General features: G+C 36.4%; 1 protein-coding gene across 2 annotated transcripts in view; it reads left to right on the forward strand.

Moving 5' to 3' along the window:
• ZNF567 (zinc finger protein 567) overlaps positions 1-8,466 on the forward strand; it is a 29,013-nt gene extending 20,547 nt beyond the window's left edge. For both annotated transcript variants that reach the window (XM_036832815.1, XM_036832816.1), the window contains 3 exons: positions 1,737-1,863; positions 2,132-2,218; positions 6,100-8,466. In XM_036832815.1, the coding sequence (XP_036688710.1) occupies positions 1,737-1,863; positions 2,132-2,218; positions 6,100-7,820 (1,935 nt within the window). In that variant the 3' untranslated portion in view covers positions 7,821-8,466. The remainder of the gene's footprint in view (positions 1-1,736; positions 1,864-2,131; positions 2,219-6,099) is intronic.
• Positions 8,467-8,869: the final 403 nt, after the last annotated feature.

The raw sequence follows: 8,869 nt of genomic DNA on the forward strand, positions 1-8,869 counted from the left end.
ATTGCAGTGGTCTAGAACTGAATCTGCAATATCTCTGAGGTATGCCTGTATTTACAAGGTTACTGACTGCTCCTTTTTCTATTTCTAGTCTGCTACTGAGCCTACATAGTGAATTTTTCATTTCAGTTACTGTACTCTAGAATTTTCACTTCATGCTTTTTTAGCAGTTTATGTTTCAAGATTCCATGCCAGGTTTTTCATTTCTTCTTTGGATACATTTAGAACAGCTGTTTTGAAGCCTTTGGGGCAAAATCCAATACCTGGGTCCACTAGAAATTAGTTTCCATGAACTTTTTCTGAATATGGGTCATATTCCCTCTTTTTCTGTTTTGTTTTGTTTACATGTCTAATTTTTGCTAGAAACCAGAATGTCATGAGTAATATGTTATAGTAATCTGGATTCTGTATGTCTGTTTTTCTGAGGATTATTGTTTTTTGTTGTTGTTCTAGCAGACGATTAACTTGCTTGGAATCAAACTTCAAACTCTGCCCTCCCTGCCCCTCCACTTCCACCCCAAGTGTGAAGCAGCTGATAGCTAGGTCCCTTAAGCTTCCACCTGCTGCTTTTTACCCTGGTCCCATGATGGGAGGTAGATTCCCACTGTGTTCATGTACTTTAGCTCTCAAAGAAATTGGTATATATTTATACTTAGATTTGGGGGCTGACTTTCTGCAGTTCTCTTTCTTTCAGTGTTTCACCCCTTATACTTCCTGCTGCTTTTTGTTAGCTCCAGCTTCTGACACCTCAGTCCAATAAGGCTTCAGTTTTCTTCTGCTTAAGCTATGAGCAGGTTGTGGAACGCTGTTAATCAAAAATGCAGAAATCTCCAAATCTCACTAGGTACACTTCTATTTTTCAAAACTCTTTTCTGGTGTCTTTCTGTTTGCTCTTTGCTAAGCCTCCTGTTATCTCTCTAACAATTGCTTAGTTTAACTATCAACCTGGAGTTATGGCAGAGTTTATACTCAGATTTGGGGTCTCATTTTTCCTGTAGTTCTTTCACTTCCAGAATTTATCGCTAAATCTCCAGCTCATCTGCCAGCCCTCAGTTCTGTCCCCTGTCACCTTTGAGGAAGCTCTTCACCTGAAGAGCTATGGGCTTTGGGGTACCTTCATGCAAAAAAGCCACAAACCTAACAATTCTTACTCATTGCTGCCCTTTAAGGATAAACTCTCCTCCAATTTTTGCTTGAACAATTCACTCTATTATTACTGGATGCCCAAAGTTGTTCCCATGCATTTTAAAACTATATTCTTCCTGCATAACACATTAATCTTGAAGAGGAAAAAATTTACTTCCTCAGTGAAGCCTGAAAAATTGTTCTGCCCTTGTAATACACTGTTGTCTTGTACATACTTCTGTTATAGTACCCATAACACCTTCTTGTAGATTTGTGTTGACACATACTTTCTTGAAGGTATGTGTTACATGCTTTGAGGTTGTAACTTCTTGTGAACAGGGACAGTGTTTTGTATATCTTGGCACCCTAGTAAACTAGTCCAATTTGGTGTTACAAAGTGACTTCACAATAAACATTTTTAGAATGAGTTATTAAATAAATTTGGTGGCAAGTACTTCTACCTGATTTTGTTTCCCTTACTATTTAGATCACAAAACAAGAAAAATGGTAGGCATTCTTTACAAGTTTCATAAGAATGCCACAAAGGAACAGGATCAAAACTAGTCCCCAGTTTCTCGTCAATTTGTTCTGATCACAGTTCCAAACTATTACAGGGATCAGTGTCATTCAAAGATGTGACTGTGGACTTTAGTCAGGAGGAGTGGCAGCACCTGGATCCTGCTCAGAAGATGCTATACATGGATGTGATGTTGGAAAACTATTGCCACCTCGTTTCTGTGGGTAAGAAAAACTCTCTTTGAAACTTTCAGTAGCATGCATTTCCTTTCAAGATGCCTAAAATATGTGTGATCTTGATTTCAGGGATAAGAGGTGATGCATTCTTTTTGGTTGACAGAAAGGATGATTGTGTCTTCACTTGCATAGTGCAAGGTGTTAAATTTACTGTTACACAAAGGAGTATCTTAATTTGCAGTACTGAAAATTACCTTATTGATTTTTCAAAGGTATTGACGCCTAAGCAACTTAATCCAAATTTTCCCTTAATCAGGGTGTCACATGACCAAGCCTGACGTGATCCTCAAGTTGGAACGAGGAGAAGAGCCATGGACATCGTTTACAGGTCATACCTGTTTAGGTGAGTTTCTGACTCTCAGGAAGATGAAATCTAGTGGAAAATAAATTTAAAGTGGTCACGTGGTGGGTGACACCTTTGAAATATTTTGGTAGTGTCTTTTTAAAGGTTCCTAACCATTGAAATGACTATTGTGCCTGCAAAAAATTTAAATCACTTTCAAATGTCACTCTCCCTATATAATAGACTTTCTTAGTTTGCTTGGTGTTATCAAAGATAGTTGCCAGTCTTAATCAAAATTAAGTCTTCCTTCTTTTAGATCTTTTTCCTTCCTTCTTATAGATCTTTTTTCTTGATTTGTATCCTTTTTTAGCTTTCTAGGTCCCTTATCTTTTAGCCATTGAATAGATTTCTTCTAGGCATTTTTAAATCTATCTTTAAGAAAGAAAATTCGGGGCTTCCCTGGTGGCACAGTGGTTGAGAATCTGCCTGCCAATGCAGGGGACACGGGTTCGAGCCCTGGTCTGGGAAGATCCCACATGCCGCGGAGCACCTAGGCCCGTGAGCCACAACTACTGAGCCTGCGCGTGTGGAGTCTGTGCTCCACAACAAGAGAGGCCGCGATAGTGAGAGGCCCGTGCACCGCGATGAAGAGTGGCCCCCACTTGCCCCAAGTAGAGAAAGCCCTCGCACAGAAACGAAGACCCAACACAGACAAAAAGAAAGAAAGAAAGAAAGAAATTTAAAAAAAAAAAAGAAAAAAGAAAAAAAATTCTTGGCTAATATTTCTCTTCTTAGTTGCTTTTTCTTTCCCTTTCTTTTACAGTATTTCAGATTTGTTTGCTATGCTAACTCTAAGTTCCCATTCTCACCATGAGTCTAGCTATTAATTTTAAAGCTCACTCGTCCTGGCGAAGACTGATAATTCCATAGTTACCATTTTCTTCCATTAAACTTTCATGGTTCATTGTTATACGGCTGATCATCTTTCCTGAAATCATCCCTTGGTTTGGGTAAAACACTGAATCATTCTTATCCTGATTCTCTAAGTGATTATTTATTTCCAACTTAGTCCGTTTTTTTTACCACTCTGGCCATATTGCCTGGAACAGTGCCTCATACATAATAGTCACACAACTTTTTTTTTTTTAATGTATATTGTTTCACTGGACTCTCAGTCTTATTTCTCTAATTTGTCCTCAAGAGATCTACCTTTCAATTATAGTAGTCTCATCCACTCTCAGAACTTAAGCTCCTTGTTTTATATGGAGAACCTCTAACACCAACATACTCGGCACAGTCCTCCCACCTTCACTCTAGTCCTTCACAAGTTCTGCACTATGATGCCTCACCTGTTTTGTGATAATAAGTTGAAAATGAAAATCACCAACTTTCCTAGCTCTTAAATTCTTTCCCATTAACTATTTCCAAATTATTTTGTTCCTGCCATGATACCAACTTGACTGTCTCTGTCATAATCTCTTGTGGATCTCTTCACAAGTTGTGTTTATCAGCCCGTGAAATATATTTACATCCTCCCATGTTTTTATTTTTTACTCACATCATACAAAATGACAGCTACCTTATTTCATGTCTTGCATATGGTAATTACAATTTGTTTTTGCTATAATTTTTGTCCTAATTTTTTCAATTTATATTGTTACTTTCCTGACAAGCTATATCATCACTTGTTCCCCACTACTTATTATTATAGGAAATTGAAATTTTCCTTCATACAGGGACTACCATAATAAGCCCTTATCTGGTCTTTTCAACTTTATTTCTCTCTTTTGTGGAAAATACTTGCTAATTTCCACTTCATCTAGTCTCCTAAATGTTCTCTATACATGTAGGGTCTGTCATGATGTCTGTACTTTTCATTGTGTTCACCCTTCCGTATAGTGTATATCTTTGACGTCTTGAGATTTCTTCTCCTTTCTATTTCTTGATTACTCCCCAACATATCCACCTTTCCTTTTTCTGAATTTCCATGCTGCTTACTAACTGTAACACACACAGCTCTTGGATGTTATATAATTTGATACTTGATTGTACATGGTTTATGCTTAAGGATTCTTTCTTTCAAAGATAAGATCCTCTGTATCTTCTTTGCCATAGTATACAACATTTTAAGTAGTCAGTAGTTGCTTCATTTTCTGTTTATGGAGCTATACAGGGGAGATCTCTTTTTCCTCCATTCATAAAGTATGTACTGATAAGTCCTTTCAGAAGTACTTGCTCAGGCCATGGCTCTGTACATTCTGATTCAAATGGTTGGATTCTAACAAACACTACCTATCTATGATATGCAGTGTTAATGTAAACTCAGAACAGTACAAAGGCGATAACCAATAAAGTATTCCTTTATGAGAAAGGATTACTGTCAAAGTCTGCATTTTTCATGAAATATTTATGATACAGTGTAAGCTTGTAAAAAGATTTGTTAAAATTCTTTTTCTAGACCATAGTTATTTTCAAGTTATACAGAAATAATGAATAAAGTGGTGGTGGGATATATGTGAAGGGTTTTGATATCATGGAGTAGTAACATTTTCTTGAAGATTCTCTAAATATGATTAGAAATAAGACTGGAAGGCAAGTCAACTGATTAAAAGAACATGAGCAAAAGCATGTGATTAGGGATAAGGGAGGTATTTATAGGGCAGTAAATATTAGGTTTTGATTGTTATGGGTGAGATTTTTCTCATTCAGGGATATGTGGATAACCCTGAAAACTTGTTTGAATATAAAAAGTAAGTCTAGGTAATGTAAAGTTTTGTTTACAGGAGAAATTCCTTGTATGTTAGTATTGTGGGTAATGGACTCAAGGAAGAAATAGGTTTTTGAACCTAGATTTAACGTTGTTTCACTAGATGTGGATGATTGCAAAGCAAAAGAGTCAAATATAGTTCTAAATTTATAAGAGAAATAAAGGTTAAGATTAATGAGTGATTTAGGACCAGAGTGAACAATCTTTCTGGTCCCCCATGTGGAAAACTGGAGTTAAGAATTTTACTGTATTGGGGAAAGACTTGAATCTTTCTTTAAACCTCTAAGTTAGCACTTGAAAAGAAGAATAGTTATAGTTAATGGTCATGAGAGTTTTGTTATTGAACAATTCTGAAAGAAAATAGTAACAACACTGGTGAACATACCCCTAGTCTGTTTTAAAGTTCCTGTTGGGAGTGTTTTCCTACTATTTCCCTCACAAGAAAAAATGATCCCCAGCTATATAGAGGATTATAAACACTAGGAAAATAGTTGATGCTTGGAAAGATTTATTGGTGGGTGTGTGGAAAGAGGGTGGTGGAACAACTTGGAAGTATTTTACCTCACAGTCTAGGGATGAATATTTAAAAGTATAGGCTCAGGGGGATTCCCAGGTGATCCAGTGGTTAGGAATCCACACTTCCACTGCAGGGGGCGCAGGTTCAATCCCTGCTCAGGGAACTAAGATCCCACATGCCACATGGTGCGGCATAAAGAAATAAAGAAATAAAAGTATAGGCTCTGATCTGTGTCCTTCAAATGCCTTCCTCTAAAATTTTCCCTGAACAAACTTTTCTGATAATTTTTCTTGTTCATCCTACTTAAATCTTAATGCTCTTGAAAGGTTCACTTCATTGCCTCTGAATCCACCTATCCAAGCATGAATTCCTCTTCCACTATTCTTTTGTCTCTTCTCCTTACTGCTTCATGTGTTTGTTTCACTTTCTGTATGAAGTTCTGGTGCAAAATGCAAATGTTACTAGCGTTCATTACTTATTTTTCATCTTTTTCCACACTGAGGCAGAGTTTTTAATTTAGGTTCCATGTCTTTTCCCAGGCAAGGAATAATTTGTCATTGGTCTTTTTTGGCCTCATGTACTAGACCCTATTACAATTCCTTTCCATAGCAAATGTGTGAAGATTCACAAATTGTTGTTAATTATATTCTTTCCTAGAAGAAAAGTGGAAAGCTGAAGACTTTTTAGTGAAATTCAAGGAACAACAAGATAAGTTTTCTAGATCAGTTGTATTAATCAACCACAAAAAACTGATTAAGGAGAACAGTAGTGCATATGAAAAGACATTTACTTTAAGCAAAAACCCTATTAATTCAAAAAACCTACCTCCTGAATATGACACTCATGGAAAGATTTTTAAAAATGTTTCAGAATTAATCATCAGTAATCTAACTCCTACAAGAAAGAGACTTAGTGAGCATAATGGATATGGGAAGTTACTCCTCAGTACTAAGCCAGAGACAGCTCACTCTGGAGTCAAATCCCATAATCAACATGGTAGGACTGTCAGTCATAATGAAATGATTATGCAATATCATGAGATAGAAACTCCAGCACAGTCATTTGGATATAATGACTGTGAGAAATCCTTCCTTAAAAAAGGAGGCCTAATTACACATAATAGAGCTTACAGAAGGGAAAAACCATCTGAATATAATAAAAGGAGAAGAACAACCAATATTGAAAAAAAGCATATATGCACTGAATGTGGGAAGTCCTTCTGCAGGAAATCAGTATTGATTCTGCATCAGGGAATTCACACAGAGGAGAAACCCTACCAATGTCATCAATGTGGAAATTCATTTAGAAGGAAATCATATCTCATTGATCATCAGAGAACTCACACTGGAGAGAAACCCTTTGTTTGTAATGAATGTGGTAAGTCCTTCCGCCTAAAGACAGCCCTCACTGATCATCAGAGAACTCATACAGGGGAGAAATCATATGAATGTCCACAATGTAGGAATGCCTTCAGATTGAAGTCACACCTCATTCGTCATCAGAGAACTCACACAGGAGAGAAACCATATGAGTGTAATGACTGTGGGAAGTCTTTCCGCCAGAAGACAACACTCTCCCTACATCAGAGGATTCATACAGGAGAGAAACCCTATATTTGTAAAGAATGTGGGAAGTCCTTTCACCAGAAGGCAAACCTTACTGTACATCAGAGAACTCATACAGGGGAAAAGCCCTATATTTGTAATGAATGTGGGAAATCCTTCTCCCAGAAGACAACCCTCGCTCTTCATGAGAAGACTCATAATGAAGAGAAACCTTATATTTGTAATGAGTGTGGAAAATCCTTCCGCCAGAAGACAACCCTTGTGGCACATCAGAGAACACATACAGGGGAAAAATCCTATGAATGTCCTCACTGTGGGAAGGCTTTTAGAATGAAGTCATACCTCATTGATCATCACAGAACTCACACAGGAGAGAAACCATATGAATGTAATGAATGTGGGAAATCTTTCAGTCAGAAGACAAATCTCAATCTACATCAGAGAATTCATACAGGAGAGAAACCCTATATTTGTAATGAGTGTGGGAAGTCTTTTCGCCAGAAAGCAACCCTCACTGTACATCAGAAAATACATACAGGGCAGAAATCCTATGAATGTCCTCAGTGTGGGAAAGCCTTTAGCAGGAAGTCATATCTCATTCATCATCAAAGAACTCATACAGGAGAGAAACCATACAAGTGTAATGAATGTGGGAAGTGCTTCCGCCAGAAGACAAATCTCATTGTACATCAGAGAACTCACACAGGAGAGAAGCCTTATATTTGTAATGAGTGTGGTAAGTCCTTCAGTTATAAGAGAAACCTTATTGTCCATCAAAGAACTCACAAGGGAGAAAACATGGTAATGCAGTAATAAATGATGTGATTTCTTTGTGAAGCCTTTCTAAGTTATTGTAAAACTTTAGTTTTTTTAAAAAGCATGCTTAACATGTGAATAAAGTAATTTTAATCACAAATGTAATAATAATTATTAATTTAATGTACTATACCACATAACTATCTACTGTTTACTAGCATATGAAATGGATATGATCATTGATATTGAACTCTTATCAGCAATGAAGCTAATTTTTTACGTTTTCAAGTTCTCCTGCTACTCAGTTTATTTTTTTTAAATTCTTATATAATACATGCAGAAGCAAGATACAAAGTGGTTTCAGCATCAGTCTCCATAAGAGGAAGGAAATTTTGAAGTATATTTCTCATTGCACTCTGCAGAATAAAAGGTAGTTGTTACTTCCCCAAATATTACCACTTCCCTGGCTTTTAACATGAATCGTTTTTGCATGTCTTTAAACTTTATATATATTTTATTTATACATTACAATTCTTTATGTCTTGTTTCACTCAGCATTTAAAGATTCATACATTATTGCATGTGGCAGTAGTGTATTCATTTTCATTCTGTATACTCTTCCATCTTAAGAATATACTGCTATTTATCCTCTTGATGGATATTTGTATTTTTTATAATTTTGTGTTGTAATAAAAATACTGCTATAAATATTCTTGTATATGTGTGTGTGTGTATTTCTGTTGATTTTATATGAAGACTGGGATTACTCAGTCCCAGGGTATATGTAAAGTTTTTTCAGTTATGTTAGATACTGCCAAACATCTCTCAGACCTTTCTCAACGTGAGATGATTCAGTTTGGAGAGTAACAGCTCTGTAATTCAAGTGGAGAAAGGTCATTCAACTGGAGAAGTCCTACTAAAAAAAATCCTTATAATGTTATAATTGTGAGAAGGCTGTTAGTCATGAATATATGAGTGTAATAAATGTAGAAAGATCTTAGCTGTGGCTTAAACCTTACACAAAATCAGAGAATTCATATTGGAGGGCATCCTACAGTTGTCATGATTATAGGGGTACTTTTAGCAATAGCTTATGTCTTATTCAC

This window comes from Balaenoptera musculus, chromosome 19 (genome assembly GCF_009873245.2).
Source record: "Balaenoptera musculus isolate JJ_BM4_2016_0621 chromosome 19, mBalMus1.pri.v3, whole genome shotgun sequence".
NCBI classification, from domain to species: Eukaryota; Metazoa; Chordata; class Mammalia; order Artiodactyla; family Balaenopteridae; genus Balaenoptera; species Balaenoptera musculus.